This window comes from Myxine glutinosa, chromosome 11 (genome assembly GCF_964187855.1).
Source record: "Myxine glutinosa chromosome 11, kmMyxGlut1.1, whole genome shotgun sequence".
NCBI lineage: Eukaryota > Metazoa > Chordata > Myxini > Myxiniformes > Myxinidae > Myxine > Myxine glutinosa.
The window spans coordinates 69,203,869-69,222,879 of NC_136271.1; the positions used below are offsets into that span (position 1 = coordinate 69,203,869).

At 48.6% G+C, this 19,011-nt stretch overlaps 1 protein-coding gene across 1 annotated transcript in view; it reads left to right on the top strand.

The window, feature by feature from the left end:
- The first annotated feature begins 1,297 nt into the window (after positions 1 to 1,297).
- Positions 1,298 to 19,011, top strand: part of LOC144894189 (uncharacterized) — a 48,535-nt gene continuing 30,821 nt past the window's right edge. Inside the window, exons 1-2 of the mRNA XM_078786281.1 lie at positions 1,298 to 2,085; positions 2,238 to 3,107. Of these exons, the coding sequence (XP_078642407.1) occupies positions 1,637 to 2,085; positions 2,238 to 3,107 (1,319 nt within the window). The 5' untranslated portion in view covers positions 1,298 to 1,636. The remainder of the gene's footprint in view (positions 2,086 to 2,237; positions 3,108 to 19,011) is intronic.

Here is a 19,011-nt window from a genome sequence, read left to right on the forward strand (position 1 = left end):
ATAATCGTAACGCCCTTGGCTGGCGTTATAGCCTTTATGGACTCCTTCTGCTTCAAAATCGTACATATCGTAGAAGGAGTACGATCGTACTGCCTCGCCAAGTCGACAACACGCACACCTCACCTGGCATGCTCTTCTCCTCTGCTTAATAAAACCAGTTTATTTCTTTACATTCTCTTGTATTATGTACAGTATATACGAGGTCGTGCTTGTTTATACATTATTTGTTATTTATAAAGTACATTTTTGTTATTTAAAAGCACCTAACAAAAAAAATTGGTGTTTTTTTTTTGAGGCTGGAACGGATTAATAGCATTTCAATGCATTTGAATGGGAAAATTTGCTTTGACTTACGAGCGATTTGGCTTACGAGCTCCGTCACGGAACGGATTAAACTCGTAAGCCGAGGTACCACTGTATATATATATATATATATATATATATATATATATATATATATATATATATATATATATATATATATATATACATATATATATATATATACATATACATATTGTTACATATTTATATGAATGTATGTGAATTACCATTCAGGTCTTTGCTTATCCGTGTGTAGTATATTAAGTTGTTGTGTAGTTGTTGTGGTTGGAGGGTCAGGAGCCCTTCTGAGGGAGTGGCCGGAAACGGAAGTGACCGGAAACGGAAGAAGAAAAAGACACGAGGAAAAAAGGACGATTATTATTCTTCCTCGCCCCGCTCCGACAAAAGGTGGGATCGACCTTGCGCTGCGTGAAACAGCGGCGTTCCGAAGCCTGTCTGGCGAGAGGAATTACCGGAACGTGTACCGGCCCGGTGGAGACGTCAAGTTGACGTGGGGCCGTGCATCGAACCCGCGTCTGGCCTCGTTCGCGGCACTGTCCAAACAGACGCGTGCGGGTCGCACGTTGGGGCCTAACGCGCCTTGCAAGCGGCGTGGGGTTTGGCTTGCTCTACCGTATCCGCTTCGCGTGGCCACGAGGGGCTGCAGCCTCGGTGCCTGGTACGATACCTGCCCGGTGGAAACACGTCCACCCGGGGTTCGTTCTACCACCCGAGTGCGGTGACGGCGACCATCATCTTGGTCAAGAGGGGCCCAGAGACATTGTGCGGGACCGAGACCGAAAGGGTGTCATGAGTACTCACCGGGACACACGTATATAAGATGGCCATCTTACTCATAGGAAAGTGCTTGTGAATTGGGAATTGTTGATGGTTGTATATGGTTGATTGCTCGGGGAAAATCTCCGTGGTTGTGTCATTGCAATTGTATGGTCATTCCCATTGAAATATATCCTTGAACGTCAGTTGTCTCCTGGGGTGAAATTCATATGGATTGCGTGGCGAAAGCGCATATTTAATACAGCTTTCTGGCGAAGTTCCTCTCACGGTCCGGGGGTCACCGAGACCAGGTATTCACCGAGGGGACCACGTAACAGAATTGGGGGCTCGTCCAAATTACGATTTGCGGTTTCGCAATTGGGTCTACGTCCGGGATGTAAAATTGTATAAAATAATAAAATAATAATTTTTTATTAATTAAAATTTATTAATTAATTATTAATTGGTAATTTTTTTTTTGAGAAATTGGGGTAAAGTCTTGGGTGAAGGTTAACAGGTGTTAACGATAGGCACCATGGCGTTTGTGGCACAGAACTTTGGGGTAACCCCGAGTGAGGCACAGTTCCGAGCGTTGCTAAAGTCGGACCTCTTGAAATTGGCCAAACATTTTAACTTGGAGGTCCGAACTAATTTGAGGAAGGCAGAGTTGCAGGCCACGGTGATACAATCTATGGTGGGATTAGGAACATGGGACGAGTTAGCCTGGGAGTGGCTACCCGAAGAACCAGAAGACGTTAAGCTCCGGAAACTGGAGTTGCAGTTACGGAGCCAGGAACGGATTAAAGAAGAAGAAAGGAAAGCAGAAAAGGAAAGAGCAGAAGAAGAAAGGAAAGCAGAAAAGGAAAGAGCAGAAGAAGAAAGGAAAGCAGAAAAGGAAAGAGCAGAAGAAGAAAGGAAAGCAGAAGAGAGGAGGGAAGAGAAACAAGCGGAGGAAAGGAGAGTGGAACGAGAACTCCAGGAAAGGTTAAAAGAAGAAGAAAGGAAAGCAGAAGCAGAGGAAAGGAGAGTGGAACGAGAACTCCAGGAAAGGTTAAAAGAAGAAGAAAGGAAAGCAGAAGCGAGGAGAGAAGAGAAACAAGCAGAGGAAAGGAGAGTGGAACGGAACTCCAGGAAAGGTTAGAAGACAAAAAAGCAGAGGAAAGGAGAGTGGAACGAGAACTCCAGGAAAGGTTGGAAGAGAAAACAGCACAAGAAAGAACCGAGGAAAGGAGAGTGGAAAGAGAACTCCAGGAAAGAAGAGAAAAGGAACAAGCAGAGGAAAGGAGAGCTGCAAGGGACCTCAAAGCAGAGGAGAGAAAAGCGGAAAGGGAATTAAAGGAACGTGACATGGAGCTTCAGCAAGAAATCAAATTCAAGGAGCTGGAGTTAATGAGAGAACGGGGAGAGGCACCACCCTTGCTGACGGGGTCGACACCTAACCAGAAAACCTGGGATGTGGGCAGACATGTGAGGCTGGTTCCACCGTTCAGTGAAAAAGAAGTCGCGAAATTTTTTCCACACTTTGAGAAAGTGGCTCGACAATTAAACTGGCCGGAGGAGGCATGGACCATACTCGTGCAAAGTGTGCTGGTGGGGAAAGCTCAGGAAATTTATTCGGCGCTACCAATGGACCAATGTGCAGATTATGAGGTACTGAAGAAGCACATCCTCAAGGCCTATGAGTTGGTTCCGGAAGCTTACAGGCAAAAATTCAGGAATGCCAGGAAGAGGGAGAGTGAGACCCATGTGGAGTTTGCCAGAGTGAAAGAAAACATGTTTGATCGGTGGTGTGAGTCAAAAGGAGTCGGGAAAGACTTCGAGACATTGCGGGACTTGATCCTGGTAGAGGAATTCCAGCAGTGTGTCCACGAGGACATCAAAGTGTACCTGCAGGAAAAGAAGGTACCAAAGTTGTGGGACGCAGCCACCATGGCAGATGATTATGCCTTAACCCACCGAATAGGGGTCCATGAACCTAACTCCTCGCCTAGATCTCCGCAGGGGAGGTGGGGAACAGCAGGTGCGGAGAACGACCATACATGGCGGCGGCCTCGAGATGATTATGGGGACAACTATGATACCCCACCGGTTCGAAATCAGAGGGATGCGGGCCCAAGACAAACTTATAGTTCGGGGGGCCCGAGGCAGACCCCGAGTTTTTCCTCCGGGCCTACTTGCGCGTTTTGCAAGAAACCTGGACACTTGATGTCCAGTTGTTACCTCATGAAAAGGGACAACCCAGAGCGGAGTCCGACTATTACAACTCCGAATGCGATGGCTAGCGTAAGAAATCGCCATCAAAAGGGTTACCAACCATTTATTTCAGAGGGTTTTGTGTCACTGGATGGAGCCTCGACTAACCGGAGACCGGTTAGGATATTGAGGGCCCATCAATCTTTAATGCTTGAAGGCATTTTGCCATGGTCCGAGGAGACGGCAACGGGGGATAGTGTTCGTTTACAGGGGATCGGCGGCGGTGTTAGTGCTCCCCTTCAGGTCATCCAGTTGGAGTCCGATTTGGTGTCAGGACCGGTCACCGTCGGTTTACAAGCCACGCTTCCTGTAGAGGGTGTATCTGTGATTATCGGGAATGATTTGGCCGGGGGTCAAGTTTATGGTAACCTGAGGGTTGGTAAAGAGCCCAGCAGGGAAAATAACATCACACCAGCTCGGGATGGCGACCAAAGTGCCAAGTTATTTGTAGGGGGACTGAACTTCAAAACAGAGGAAGAAGTTCTGACCTCTGTCTTCAACAGATATGGGCCGCTGGTGGAAGTGCGGTTGGTAAGAGACTGGGAAACGCAACAGTCAAGAGGGTTCGGCTTTGTCACGTTTGCCAGCACAAAAGACGCCAGAGAGGCAGAGAAGAATTGGAATGGCAAGGATTTGGAGGGTCGGACCATAACAGTAGGGAAGGCATTTCGTAGGCATCGAGAGGTCTACAAAAGAGGACAACTGGGCGGTAGTTTTGGTAGTGGCCGAGAAGGAGACCGCTATTCATGGGACTACAGGGACCAGTGGTCCCACCCTAATTATTAGGGAAGTTCTGAGAAGTTGAAGCACTGAATGCGGCGGAGCCGCCGAGCCAAGATTCCTACACGAATTAACCGTGAACGCCGTTCCTAAAGGCGTCCATGTAGTGAACTTTCATGCACGGACTAACCGTGAACTCCACGTTCCTCAAGGCGCCCATGTAGAGAACTTTCCTGCACGGACTAACTGTGAACTCCGCGTTCCTAAAGGCATCCATGTAGTGAATACTCGGCTTGGCCTCCCGGAAAAAGTGCTATCGAGTGGCTTAACTTTAGATCTTTGATCAACCCCTTAACCTTCATTCACAAGAAACTTGCGGTCAAAGTCAGAGGGTCATGAGATGGAGTTTGATTTGGCAGGGACAATGTCGTTGCTGGTGCTTAGTCCAGAGTGAGTAATCTGGAGGGGTTGTGGTGAAATTTTGGTTGCTTTATTTTTAAGTGATAACTGTGCCCGGGGGCAACTGATAATGTGGGGGGGTTGAGTTATCTGGTTTGTTTCTCCAAATTGGCCGGCAAAGAAAGTTTTCGCTGGGTTCAAACTTTCTTTCTTGAAGGGGGGGAGTGTTACATATTTATATGAATGTATGTGAATTACCATTCAGGTCTTTGCTTATCCGTGTGTAGTATATTAAGTTGTTGTGTAGTTGTTGTGGTTGGAGGGTCAGGAGCCCTTCTGAGGGAGTGGCCGGAAACGGAAGTGACCGGAAACGGAAGAAGAAAAAGACACGAGGAAAAAAGGACGATTATTATTCTTCCTCGCCCCGCTCCGACAAAAGGTGGGATCGACCTTGCGCTGCGTGAAACAGCGGCATTCCGAAGCCTGTCTGGCGAGAGGAATTACCGGAACGTGTACCGGCCCGGTGGAGACGTCAAGTTGACGTGGGGCCGTGCATCGAACCCGCGTCTGGCCTCGTTCGCGGCACCGTCCAAACAGACGCGTGCGGGTCGCACGTTGGGGCCTAACGCGCCTTGCAAGCAGCGTGGGGTTTGGCTTGCTCTACCGTATCCGCTTCGCGTGGCCACGAGGGGCTGCAGCCTCGGTGCCTGGTACGATACAAACACGTCCACCCGGGGTTCGTTCTACCGCCCGAGTGCGGTGACGGCGACCATCATCTTGGTCAAGAGGGGCCCAGAGACATTGTGCGGGACCGAGACCGAAAGGGTGTCGTGAGTACTCACCGGGACACACGTATATAAGATGGCCATCTTACTCATAGGAAAGTGCTTGTGAATTGGGAATTGTTGATGGTTGTATATGGTTGATTGCTCGGGGAAAATCTCCGTGGTTGTGTCATTGCAATTGTATGGTCATTCCCATTGAAATATATCCTTGAACGTCAGTTGTCTCCTGGGGTGAAATTCATATGGATTGCGTGGCGAAAGCGCATATTTAATACAGCTTTCTGGCGAAGTTCCTCTCACGGTCCGGGGGTCACCGAGACCAGGTATTCACCGAGGGGACCACGTAACAATATATATATATATATATATATATATATATATATATATATATATATATATATATATATATATATATATATATATATATTGTTGCGGATATGAGGATTGTGTTTTTTTATTGTGTGCTTTATTATTATTATTGTTTATTCTGCGCCTCCTGCCTCCGGAGTTGTGTAAAGGTAAAAAGGGCGTCTCGGTCATTAGTCCATAAAGCATCCACGTCAGCCAATCATAGAATACCCCTGTTCGATAGCTTATATCTTATTATGTGTCTTAGGGTAAGGCTGTGTCTCCCATTAACTTAAATACTCCATTGTACCAAGTGAAATAAGAATAGGTCCCCTTTCATTTCATTTCGATGGCCAACTGCATTTTGGGCGGTTTTCTCTTCAACCACCATTGGCCACGAGGCAGGGTTGGGGAAGAAAGGCGGGTCCCCACCTCGTCAGAGAGGGGAGGAGTTGAGTCCAAGAGACAAGTCAGGCAGTTGAGTCCAGGAGATAAGTCCAGCAGTTGAGACAAGGAGGGAGGAGACAAGAGCTGGGTCGTCAGAGCTGAGCTGCGTGCTTGAGCCACCGAAACTGCATCTACAGCAGCTTGAGCCACCGAAACTGCCTCTACAGCAGCTCGAGCCACCGAAACTGCAGCCACAGCAGCGTGGAGCCTGGACGGCAGTTTGGAGCAGGGCCGCGAAGGAACGGCGGCTGCCCAACGAGCCGATCGTGCTGCAGGACCAGTTGGACCTCCCTATCCCGCCAGCCATCCACCTGCCATCCCTATCATCATTCCCCGTGTAAGTGTGTTCGTAGTCTGTCTTTTGTCTTGTCCCTGGGAATAAGTTAAGCCTGTTAGATAAGCTAAAGATTTCACTGTGTCACCTGCGTCTCATGTCCCTGTAAATAAACGTGACTGCTTTCTTTTTGCTTATATGTGTGAATAATAATAAACCCAGTTACTCTTCTGTATGTCTTCTTCCTCTTTGCATTCGGTCGCTTTAGAGTTTTCCAGATTGGGCAGCTGCGGTGCGATACGGCCAACGTTTGGGTTGAATCTGGTTTTAGTCGGGGAATAACTGTTCGGTCGCGGAGCCTCCGCTCGGCAAATATAACATCTAATCCGCGGTCCGTAACAAAATGGTGGCGGGGAGTGAGATACGAGGCCCGAAGCGCGTTTAACGCGCTCAAAATTACGAGCTGCTGGAAAATTGTGTTTTAAAGCAAAACCCGAATTTTGAAATCGCGCCATGGCTGGTCAAGGCGATCGGATGCCGGTGGGTGAGCTAGAGGAGGGGTTAGGAGTAACCCAGGATCAGAGGGACGAAGTAGAGGAGAACATTGGCAATGTGGTTGAGGGGGTATCAGACGCACAAAATGGCGCTCTCGCGCACGTGGTTGAGGGGGCCACGGCCGCGGAACCAATGAGCGCGGCCCAAATACAAGCCTTCATGGCCCAATTCATGGTGGAAATGCAGAAAAAAAAACGACAGCATGGAACAAATGGAAAACAGAATAAGGGCTAATAGTGAAAAAATGGAAGACAGAAGGAGGGCTGATAGTGAGAAAATGGAAAACAGAATGATGGGGGCCCTTATGGGACAAATGGGGAACCGGATGGATGCTCAGAGTGAGCAAATGAGGGCTCAGAGTGAGCAATTGGGGGGCGAGATGGGGGGCAAAATGGGAGAAATGGGGGAACGGCTAGAAGCTAAATTTGAGGGATTAGACAAGAAATTTGAGGGGTTAGACAATGGGATAGAAAGGGGTGAAACATGGGTTAACGGGGGTGGAAAATAGAATGGCTGCCCAGGAGAATCAGATAGAGGGGGTGAAAAATGGGTTAATGGGGTTAGAAAATAGGATGGAAGACAAATTGCGGGAAATAGGGGAGCAATCCACCCGGGAAATCGAACAGATGGGGAACCAGATAGAGGAGGTGAAAATCGGGTTAGAAAGTAAATTGGATGCTCAGAGGGATGAATTGGGACAGATGAGGGTGGAATCTACAAAAGAGATGGAGGAGATGAAAGAGGAGATACGACGAGGTGTGAGTGAGGAGGTCTTGGGGGTACGCGAGGAGGTAAAGCGAAGCGAAAAGCGTATAGAGAAAGAGGTGAGAAATGGGACGGCAAAGTTACAAGGGGGCATAGAGGACCTGACGGAGGAGGTGGAACAGCTGACGGAGGGACAGACGGAGTTAGTGGAGCAGGTTCAAAGGAACACTGCGGTACTAGGAGGGTTAAAAGCGACACAAAACGACATTAAAAATGACTTGATAGCGACACAGAGGCAATGTCAGATGGTACGTGAGGGACTGACAACGAGGTTGGAAGAGGTGACAGAGGTAATGGAGACGAAGGACCGGCAGGTGAGGACGCACATAGAGACGGTCAAAATAGCCTTAGAGGACGAACTTGAGGAGACGCACCGGGAAATAAAAGAGGTGAAGCAAAAATTAGAGGAAGTGGAAGAAGAGGTGAGTGAAATTAAGAAGGGACGGACAGAAACTAAGAGGGAGATAAAGGAGGAAGTAATGGAATATGTACAAGGTCGGTGCTCAACTCATAATTGTGTGCTCACTAACCAAATAAAGAGTTTGCAGGTGGTGAAGGAGGTGCAAGACGAGGTGCCAAGGTGAGTGGCGATATACGTGGAAATGTACATGATGTGAGGGGAGCTTCAGTCGGCTTGGGGGTTGATGTGGACCCGGGTGTTCGTGAGAGGCCGTTGGTGAAGTGTGCGACAGGTCTGGTGTGCGAAAAAAGAGGTGTGCGAGAATGTCCGACCATGGGGTGTGTGAGGAAAAAGTGCGCGCCGAGGAGTGAGTGTGCTGTCGAGAGTGAGTCGGTCGTAGCGCGTGTGCGAGGGAGCACATGGAAGCGCATAGTGAGAAGTGTTACAGAGGATGTAACGGAAGCATGCACGCCTGTGGTGAGTGTTACGGAGGAAGTAACGAAAGAGTGTGCGCAAGAGGATGCGCGAGAAAGGTGTGTAACGGACGGGTGCATGGGGAAAGAGGGCGCTGTCAAGAGTGAGGGAGAATGCATGCCTGTGGTGAGTGTTACAGAGGGCGTAACGGGATAGTGTGCACGAGAAAGGTGTGTAACGGACAGGGGCATGAGGAAAGAGTGCACTGTCGAGAGTAATGGTGAGTGCGCTGTCAAGAGTGGTGGTGAAAGTAGTGAGAGTGACACGGAGCGTGAGTTGGTTGTGACAGGTGAGCGAGGATGTACACCTGGAATGGAAGGATGCACACCTGGAATGGTAGAGCGTGTGTGGGAATGCACACTTGAGTTGGTCGTGAGGCACGTGGTTGGGTGTGCGAGTGAGAACACACCTGTGATAGTCACAGAGGAGGTGACCGAGAAGGGGGCGCGAAGAGGTGTGTTGGTGAGGTGTGCGAGCGACGAGTGTGTGCAAAGGTGTTCGGTGGTCAGGTGTGTGACCAAGTCTGTGAGTGGAATGAGTGTACCTGGGTGTGTAAGTGAAGGTGCAATGACCAAGAGCAGGGAGACGGGTGGATGTATGAGCAAGAAAGGGGTAGCGTATGCGTGTAAGCATGCAGGTGAGGCATCGACGGTAACCAGGTTAGCGGTTAGAACGACATTTAGCCGAATCGGGCCCTCGGTGCGCGTCGGGCAGCTTCGCGTGCCACGAGGACCAGCGGGGATCCGAACCACGGCGGGTTCGAAAGGACCGCCGTACGCGATCCACGCTGGGCCGCGCTTGGAACGGCCACGTCCGTGCTCCGCCAAGCGGAACGGGCAGCCCGATAGGAAGGGTTGTCATGGCGACCCCTTTTTGTTGAGACGTTCCGGCAGGTCGAGATCGGGCCATTGGACGGCTCTGTGCCGAGATGGTGCGTGGGATCTCGGCCCGGGTAAGCCCCCGTCCCTGCACCGAATGCGGGACGTATCCAGCCGCTGGCACAAAACAACCCGCATTCATTGCTCGGCTTTACGAAGCCGAGCTCTGGAAGTGAATTGGCGCACCGAGAGGCACTAGTGAGTGGACGGTGATGATGATAATAGTGATAGTGGTTTTGATCCAAAATTTAGAAAAGTGAATAGAATTGGCAGTAAATAGAAAATTTTTGATTGGTTGGAATTTGGACGAGCACAATTGATAGTGGGACCTCCCCGATGTGGTGGGATGGCAACTCCGTCATCCCTCACACGGGGGGGCAAAGGAGCACTAGATTTATGGGGTTTATGGCAGTGTAAGCTCGCCGAGGGAGGGTTTGGATAATGTGTAGGGCCCTAGAGATTGACATTAGGTAACGTTAAGGTTACTTAGTGACAAGGATACCTGCAGTGGGGACGCAGGTAGATTAGTGTGGATTATAATGACGTGGTATGTGCTTAGTTTAAAGGGAAGACGGGGAGCACTAAGTTAGCAGTGCAACAGGTAGTTCAGATGATGCCGTGTGAGTGTTGGAGGTGTATTCAAGTGTATCAAGCAGTGTGTGAGGATTGAACAGGTGTGATTGAACAGGTGTGATTGCACAGGTGTGCAACTGAACAGGTGTATGGAGCAGTGTTTGAGTGATGGTGATGGTGATGGTGATGTGTGTTGTGTTGACCAACTGGTCCAGGAAGAGGAGGAGGGTGCAGGTGGCACCAGGTGTGAGTGCACAGGTGTGCACCAACAGGTGTGTGGAATACATGGAGTGTGGAGTATATGGAGTATTGGAATGGATGGTCGTGGAGTGAGTATGGTGGAAATTGTGGAGTGGAGTGGATGGTGCGAAGGTGTGAATGGGGGAAGGATGGACCCCCATCACGGATACCCGGGGCGGGTAGTGTAAGTGTTAGGTAGAGGGTACAGGTAAATTGTGGTTGGATATTGGCATCTGTGGTGCGGGTGGAAGAATGATGTTTGGATGGGTGCATTAGTGTTGTGGAAATGGCTGGGCGTGTTGCCTGTTAGTGTGTGTGGTTGGTTTGGGCACTCCACCACTGTGAGGATGTCGGCCAGGTGAGGCCGCAGGTGGGCTCTGGGAGCCGGTAGTTGTTGTGGATGGGGCCCGAGGATCCGGAGGACGGACCCGGGTAGCCCAGTGCCAGAGGGCACCAGGGGGTGACAGAGCCAGGAGGGGTCTTCCCCAATTAGATAGGTTAGGGTGAGGAGCTAGGTAAGCGCGGGTGGCAACTGCAGTGGTGGAGGTGTGCAGGTGGGTAGACCTGCTGGGAGAGCTACATGTCACAGCCCAGAAATTGTGCAAGGGCACCGGGAGATGAATCGGGGGAGTGAGACCCCAAATTGAGCAGCACCACAGTTTGGTCAATGGGAATTGGTTTTTAGAACCCATAGTGTAAGTTGGCCAATGGATTGGCAGGGAAAGACCCCGGGTAGTGTAAAGTGTGTTAATGTCATTTAGAGGATAGTTAGGATTGAAGTCTCCTCGCACCATCTACATCCACTCACCTGAGGTGACAGGTACTCCACACCATGCCATGTTTAATTATTTTTATGTGCAAATGTTTTGGATTGTGAGACGCATCATGACGTGGGTGTGACATTGTGCTTGATGTTCCATCTCTTCCTCCTTATGAGGATTGATGATGAATTTGGGTGATGGCAAATTTTGAAGTAGAGGGATTGTGGAGACGAATTTGGTATAAGGGAAATAAGGGGAGACGTGACAGTAGCGCCGAATTTGTAAATGTGTAGATTGTTGTACATATGGGGTAAGGGCAAGGGTAGTGTAGGTGACAGGGGGGGTGACGTACGGTAGGGACGAGCTTTCTCACTTCGCTCTCCGTACGCATTTCGCCCTGCATTGCCTTGTTGATGTGTACCCTTGTGACCTTACCCCTCGCTCATTTGTCTTCCCCCCTTTTGTCTCCCACATGACCTGTGCGCCATTGGGCGCCGAGGGGAGCGTGTGTGAGTCGGCCACTGTGCGCCCGAAATTCCCAGAACCAGCTGTCTGCATCGATGCACCACATTATGGACCACATGTCTGTGGCCGAGCACCACTTATGGACCCCATGGGTTGGGGCGTGGCCCCTCTGCTGGAACCGGCCATGAAGGCCCGAAATCTTGCTGGCGGACCTTGGCCACAGGGCACCGATGCCCCACAGGTGAACCACACTAGTCGGCCCTGTGGGCCATAAATAAAATAAAATAAAAAGGACACATTGGGTGCATTTTTCAGTTCAAATAGGCCGCCAGTAAGAACAGCAAAGGAAAATGACAACAACTGGAAGAGATAATAATAGCCAGCAGAGGGAGCCGAAGAGCAAGAGACCACCTGCAGGGTTAGGGGTTGTTGATGTTATTTTTATTGAACACTGATGAACTGTGGTGACTGCACCGATTGGTGCTTGAGGGTGTGTTGGTGCGTTATAGGTGCTTTCATGGTGCATTGATGCAGAGCAGACTGTCTCCCCCCACAGAAAGAACAATTACAGGTCCTGGGTTGAGTTTTGTAAATAAAATAGCGTCACTGTAAATAATGCTCCCCACCGTCAATGTATAGTTTGAAGACCATTCCGCAATTTGGTTAACTGTGGGCGTAAGTCTGTTAGGCAGGGTGCAATGGAGCAGCGGGACACATTTATTTATGTTTTAAAACTGTCGCACTCAGGGTCAGGTTAAAAGTAGAGGGAACTACACCTATGTGTCACACTAAATTAAAGTTGTAGGCCCGGGACGTGCCTAAGAGGAGGAGGGTGCAGTGTTGCGGATATGAGGATTGTGTTTTTTTATTGTGTGCTTTATTATTATTATTGTTTATTCTGCACCTCCTGCCTCCGGAGTTGTGTAAAGGTAAAAAGGGCGTCTCGGTAATTAGTCCATAAAGCATCCACGTCAGCCAATCATAGAATACCCCTGTTCGATAGCTTAGATCTTATTATGTGTCTTAGGGTAAGGCTGTGTCTCCCATTAACTTAAATACTCCATTGTACCAAGTGAAATAAGAATAGGTCCCCTTTCATTTCATTTCGATGGCCAACTGCATTTTGGGCGGTTTTCTCTTCAACCACCATTGGCCACGAGGCAGGGTTGGGGAAGAAAGGCGGGTCCCCACCTCGTCAGAGAGGGGAGGAGTTGAGTCCAAGAGACAAGTCAGGCAGTTGAGTCCAGGAGATAAGTCCAGCAGTTGAGACAAGGAGGGAGGAGACAAGAGCTGGGTCGTCAGAGCTGAGCTGCGTGCTTGAGCCACCGAAACTGCATCTACAGCAGCTTGAGCCACCGAAACTGCATCTACAGCAGCTAGAGCCACCGAAACTGCCTCTACAGCAGCTCGAGCCACCGAAACTGCAGCCACAGCAGCGTGGAGCCTGGACGGCAGTTTGGAGCAGGGCCGCAAAGGAACGGCGGCTGCCCAACGAGCCGATCGTGCTGCAGGACCAGTTGGACCTCCCTATCCCGCCAGCCATCCACCTGCCATCCCTATCATCATTCCCCATGTAAGTGTGTTCGTAGTCTGTCTTTTGTCTTGTCCCTGGGAATAAGTTAAGCCTGTTAGATAAGCTAAAGATTTCACTGTGTCACCTGCGTCTCATGTCCCTGTAAATAAACGTGACTGCTTTCTTTTTGCTTATATGTGTGAATAATAATAAACCCAGTTACTCTTCTGTACGTCTTCTTCCTCTTTGCATTCGGTCGCTTTAGAGTTTTCCAGATTGGGCAGCTGCGGTGCGATACGGCCAACGTTTGGGTTGAATCGGGTTTTAGTCGGGGAATAACTGTTCGGTCGCGGAGCCTCCGCTCGGCAAATATAACATCTAATCCGCGGTCCGTAACAATATATATATATATATATATATATATATATATATGTGTGTATGTATGTATGTATGTATGTATGTATGTATGTATGTATGTATGCATGCATACAGACTTGGCATTTAATATGGAATTTTTTTTTTTCTTGACGGGTTTACTTTCTTAACTCAGTATATCAATCTGGTGAGTTTCTTTTACACTTTGGTGATTTATTTGTTAAAAGAACCATGTCACTGATTGTCTGTCGCAGCAAGAAGTCAACAACAGGATTATATCACAGGTGGCGTGGCAAAATGTACGGACAGGTGCATTTGACGATTGGCTTCACAGTCGGGTATACAAGGGTTGTTGCGTTCTGTATTAGTGGAAAACAACTGCTGCACGTCTCCAAAAGTTATTGCCGCTTCCTCTGGAGATGGTCCGTCAACTCGACAATGCTGTTTGTCATGGAGTGGTGGCTTTATGAAATTACGGCATGAAAGAGCGTGCTATTGCTCGGCAGTATGGCATCACTCAAGGTCAGGTGTCAAAGATCCTGAAGCGAAATGCTCAGATGGGTGTCCTTACTCCACTACCGAGGCCAGGACGTCCCTGCAGAGCCACAAGGAGGGATGATCGCCAGCTGCACCGGTTAGTCCGCAATGGCTGTACCAAGTCAGCTAATCGGCTTAGGGCTGAGTGGCAGCAACTGACAAATGTGCCTGTATCCAGAAGGCTAGTCAACCAACGACTGGTTCAAGCAGGCTATCGTGCCAGGCATCACCTGAGAAAGCCACGCCTGACCAGACACACCACCAGCGCCGATTGCAGTGGGCCAGAGAGCACCGTCAATGGCAGCCAGGACACTGGAATCACGTGATCTTCAGTGACGAGTCTAGATTTCTGGTCTATCGTCAAGATGGCCGTGTCCGAGTGCGCAGACAAGTGCATGAAGCCTACAACAAAGATTGTATAGTGCCAAGAGTCCAAGCTGGAGGTGGTGGGGTGACCGTTTTGGCTGCTTTTCATGCAGGGGGCAAAACTGACCTGGTTGTTCTGAATGGAAACCTGAACCAGTTCAAGTACAGGGCCATTCTGTAAGAAACATTGCTTCTATTTGCTCGTGCAGCCTTTCGAGGAAACTTTGTCTTTGAAGATGACAATGCACGGCCTCGTCGTGCTTGCATGATCCAACACTTTCTTGCTGACCGTGGTGTAGAGCATATGGAGTGGCCTGCCATGTCCCCGCATATGATTCCGATAGAGAACTTGTGGGCAGAATTAACCCATCAAATTGACGACTTGGACCAGCAGCCGACCTCTGTGCGTGAATTGCAGCAGGCTATTGTCACTGCATGGCAAGCGATTCCTGTCCAAACCTTGGCAAATCTCGTGAACAGCATGCCTCAACGTGTACGTGCTCTCCTGAATGCTCGTGGGGGTTACACGAAGTACTGAACTGTAATTTTACTGTCCGTAATCCCAGTCGTAATTTCACTTTTGTTTTTGTTGAAATTTTTTTTGGCTAATGTGCAAAATAAAGAGATACTTCTGGAAAACGTACAGAAGTTTAACACAGTACTGTCCATGAATTGAGTTCGATATCAGTTTTCATCACTTTCAAGGATCAATTTATTTGTTTCGAAATGTCAAATGTGGTTTTTGTTTCTTTTAAAGGTCACATTAACAAAATCTAGAATAATTTCAACATAATTCCAATGAACTTTTGGTTCGAAGACATCTTGAAAAGTAAGTTCACCCCCACAAAAAAAATATTCCATATTAAATGCCAAGTCTGTATATATATGTATGTATGTATATATATATATATATATATATATATATATATATATATATATATATATATATATATATATATATATATATATATATATATATATGTACATGTATATATCTTCTATATATATAAAACAGAGTTTGTGTGTGTAATGTTACCGATAGACTCCTAAACGGAGAGGCTCACGTGCTTGATAATTGGCATAGACATCGCCATTGAGCCAAGGAAGAACATGGCCGAACTAAAAAAAAATATTTCATCATATTTTTTTCCCATATTTTTACCTCAGTGCATTTCAGTGAGGAATATTATGCACGGAATCTGACCGGTGGCAGAGCAGCGCGCTGTTTCGCTCAGAGCGATCATGTGATGTTCCTTGCCGCCATTAACTCAGTTACGCGTTCGCACGTATTTCAGAGTGAAAAGCGATTGCGTTTTTTCACATTTCAGCGAGGAACATTGCCATTCACACCACATAGGTTTTTTTTTCTTTCATCTTTACGAGATCCATATTTTTTATTCATATTTACCTTCGCGCATTTCAGCGAGGAATATTATACACAGAATCTGATCAGGTGGCAGAGCAGCGCGCTGATTCGCTCAGAGCGATCACGTGATGCTCCTTGCCACCATAAACTCACAGTTACGCGTTCGCACGTAATTCACACGTTCAAAACAAACGAGATCCGCGAAGCGAGTTAGTCGAGTCGTGCTAACCAAGATGGCGACACGGCGGCTTCACTTTTCACGGAGTATGAGCGTTCTATATATTTTCAATTCAGTGCGCCCGACTCGCTCATGTACTTGATTTGTGGCATAGACATGGCCATTGGGCCTTCACGGTGTAATTTGTGCGAGGCTTTTGTCCGAGTGAGCTTGAGTCGAGAAGGCGAATGTACGGTTTGGGAATGTATGGGTCTCCCTTCCCCCGCCCGGCAACGTCGGTACTGGAGGGCGTCACAGGATCGGTGAGTCTCCAAAAATCCGTTTCGTGCTGTTGCGAAGATGCAGGACCATGTCGCGATTGTTGTGCTGCTCTCCGACCATGAGAACTGCAACGTCATTGTTGACTGGCCCTCCCCTTCCCTCCCCCTTCCCCCTCCCCCCTCCATCCTCCCCTCCCCCTCCCTTCCCCCTCCACCCTACCCCCTCCCCTTCTCCCCTCCCCCTCCCTTTTTCCCCCTCCCACCTCCCACTCCCCCTCCTCCCTCCCACTCTCCGCTCCCCCCTCCCCCTCCTTCCTCCCCTCCCCTCTCCCCCTCCCACTCCTCCTCCCCCCACCCTCCCCTCCCCCCTCCCACCCCTCTCCCCCTCCCATCCCTCCCCCTCCCCTCACTCCCTCCCCCGTCTTCTCCCCTCCCCCCCTTTCTCCCCCCTCCCCCTCCCTCCCTCTCCCTCCCCCCTCTTCTCCCCCCCCCTCTTCTCCCCTCCCCCCCGTTCCCCTCCCCTCCCCTTCCCCCTTCCTTCCCCTCCCCCGCCCGGCAATGCCGGGTACTTCTGCTAGTCTATATATATATCTGTGCAGCGTCTGTCCTGTGTTGTGTTGTCCTGTGTTGTCACTGAACTACTTTCTCAAACTTTTGTGAAATCGTACCAAACTTCTGGAATGCACATATCTCTCCCGTCGGTATGTCATAAGGGTATTTTCTTTAAAACAAATTTCCAAGTTTTTTTTTTTTTTGGGGGAATTTTTTTGGGAATTTTTTTTTTCCAATTTCAATTGTTTATAAAATGTGATATCACGTATATTACAAATACATTTGTGCCAAGTAATTGTTTGTATTATGATTGGTGAAAATCATGACAACACAGCAACTCAGGTACAGTCATTAGCCTCAGCTAAATTAAGCCCGCTCCTCAGTAACGACGCTTGGTGAGGCGAGCGCAGCTAGCCGAGCCAAGCTAGCCAAGCCAAGTTGCCAAGCTATATATATATATATATATATATATATATATATATATTGTTACGGAACCCAACGTCGGCCTCTGTTCCCCTTACCGAGGGGGGATTAATCCCCTCGTCTTTGACTGACTGACGGTGTCCCTGACGCTGCACAGCTACCTCTGGAAAGGCAGGTGCGCAGCCCCGTTCGTACCGCGGACAGATGTTAATTGCCGAGCGGTTTTAGCAACCGCGGCACGAACTATTAACAAGGACTAGACCCGATTCTTGAACGTTGGCCAAATCGTGCCACAGGTATTCAATGTGGAAACCTCAAAGACGAACGGATGTGAAGAAGAAGAAGGCAAAAGTAGGAAGAACAAATATAATTTATTACTACTATTTACAAAACCAAATAAACCAAGGAGAAGGAAGGAAAATAAAATAATTGCAGAAAGAGGGACGGACCAGAAGGACACAGTGCAACGCTAGCTTATATTAAACAGTCTTACTTAACCCAGGGACAGAACAAACAAGACAGACTCACACGAATGGGGAATTCTCAGGTGGGAAGGATGCGAAGGTGGGAAGGATGTGAAGGTGGGACCACAAGGCACAGCAAGCGGGTCCGCTCGGGGCGGGAAGCGAAGAGCCGGCAGTTCCTTGTATTCGGCTTTACACCGCACACCGGCAGGGTCACTCGCTGCCCCGTCAGGGCTTCACGCGGCTGGTTGAAACGGGGCTGGTTGAAGCGGCTCTCTGCAGAAATCTCTCTTGTGCAGAACTCAGATGGGTCACGCATCTGCCGTCTCTCTCACGAATCTGCCGACCTTTTCAAAAGGCTTGTGCGCCCTCTTTTATTGCGCCTGGGGCGATCAAGCCGCCGGCCTCCAGGACACGCCCATCGGTGAGCTCGCGTCGGCCTTGATTGGTCGCGAGGGCTCACTGATCCCGCCCCTAGAGGAGGCGTTGGCAAGGCCACGCCTTGTTCCTGGCGCTGGGCTGACTCCTCCCACCTTCTGCTCCGAGATGACCTCGTGCTCAATGGAGTCTTGCGGCGAAAAACATGGTCCCAAAGCAGCAACGGCGAATGCAGAAAACCGCCCAATGCAGTTGGCAATGGCTGACAAAAGGGGAATTGGAAGGGAATCTACCCTATTTGAATTTGGTGCAATGGAGTGTCAATTAATGGAAGACAAAGCCTTAAACTAATACACAGAATAAGGAGATAACTACTAAAAAAGGAAATCTATGATTTGCTACATGATTGTATATGGAATAACTAAGGGGATGACCTTTGACCTTTATACACAAACTGGAGGGTGATATTTACAACAAGCTTCATTACACTTCAATTAAAAACAAGTACAAAAAGTTTTAATTAAAACAAAAGCTGCGTCGATGTTACACAATGCCTAGATGCAGCTGTGCCTATAACGTCGATGTTATAGGCACAGGACATTCCTATTGATTCGATTACTTGATGTTATTTTTGTGCAAAGTGAAAATATATCTCGGCAATTTCCCGTGTGTGGCGACGAATTTTTAATATATCTCGGCATTTTCCCGTCTGTTATTTCAGGCGGTGTATGACTGACCATGCCGCGATTTAAAAAAATATATATCTCGGCAATTTCCCGTGTGTGGCGACACGTGAACGAAGCTATGCTCCTCTCTCCACATTATTGTGACGACGTATAAATTAAATATTTCATCGTGACGATTGTCATCAAATGGACGAATTTTTAATATATCTCGGCATTTTCCCGTCTGTTATTTCAGGCGGTGTATGACTGACCATGCCGCGATTTAAAAAATATATATCCCGGCAATTTCCCGTATGTGGCGACACGTGAACGAAGCTATGCTCCTCTCTCCACATTATTGTGACGACGTACAAATTAAATATTTCATCATGACGATTGTCATCAAATGGACGAATTTTTAATATATCTCGGCATTTTCCCGTCTGTTATTTCGGGTGGTGTATGACTGACCATGCCGCGATTTAAACAAAATATA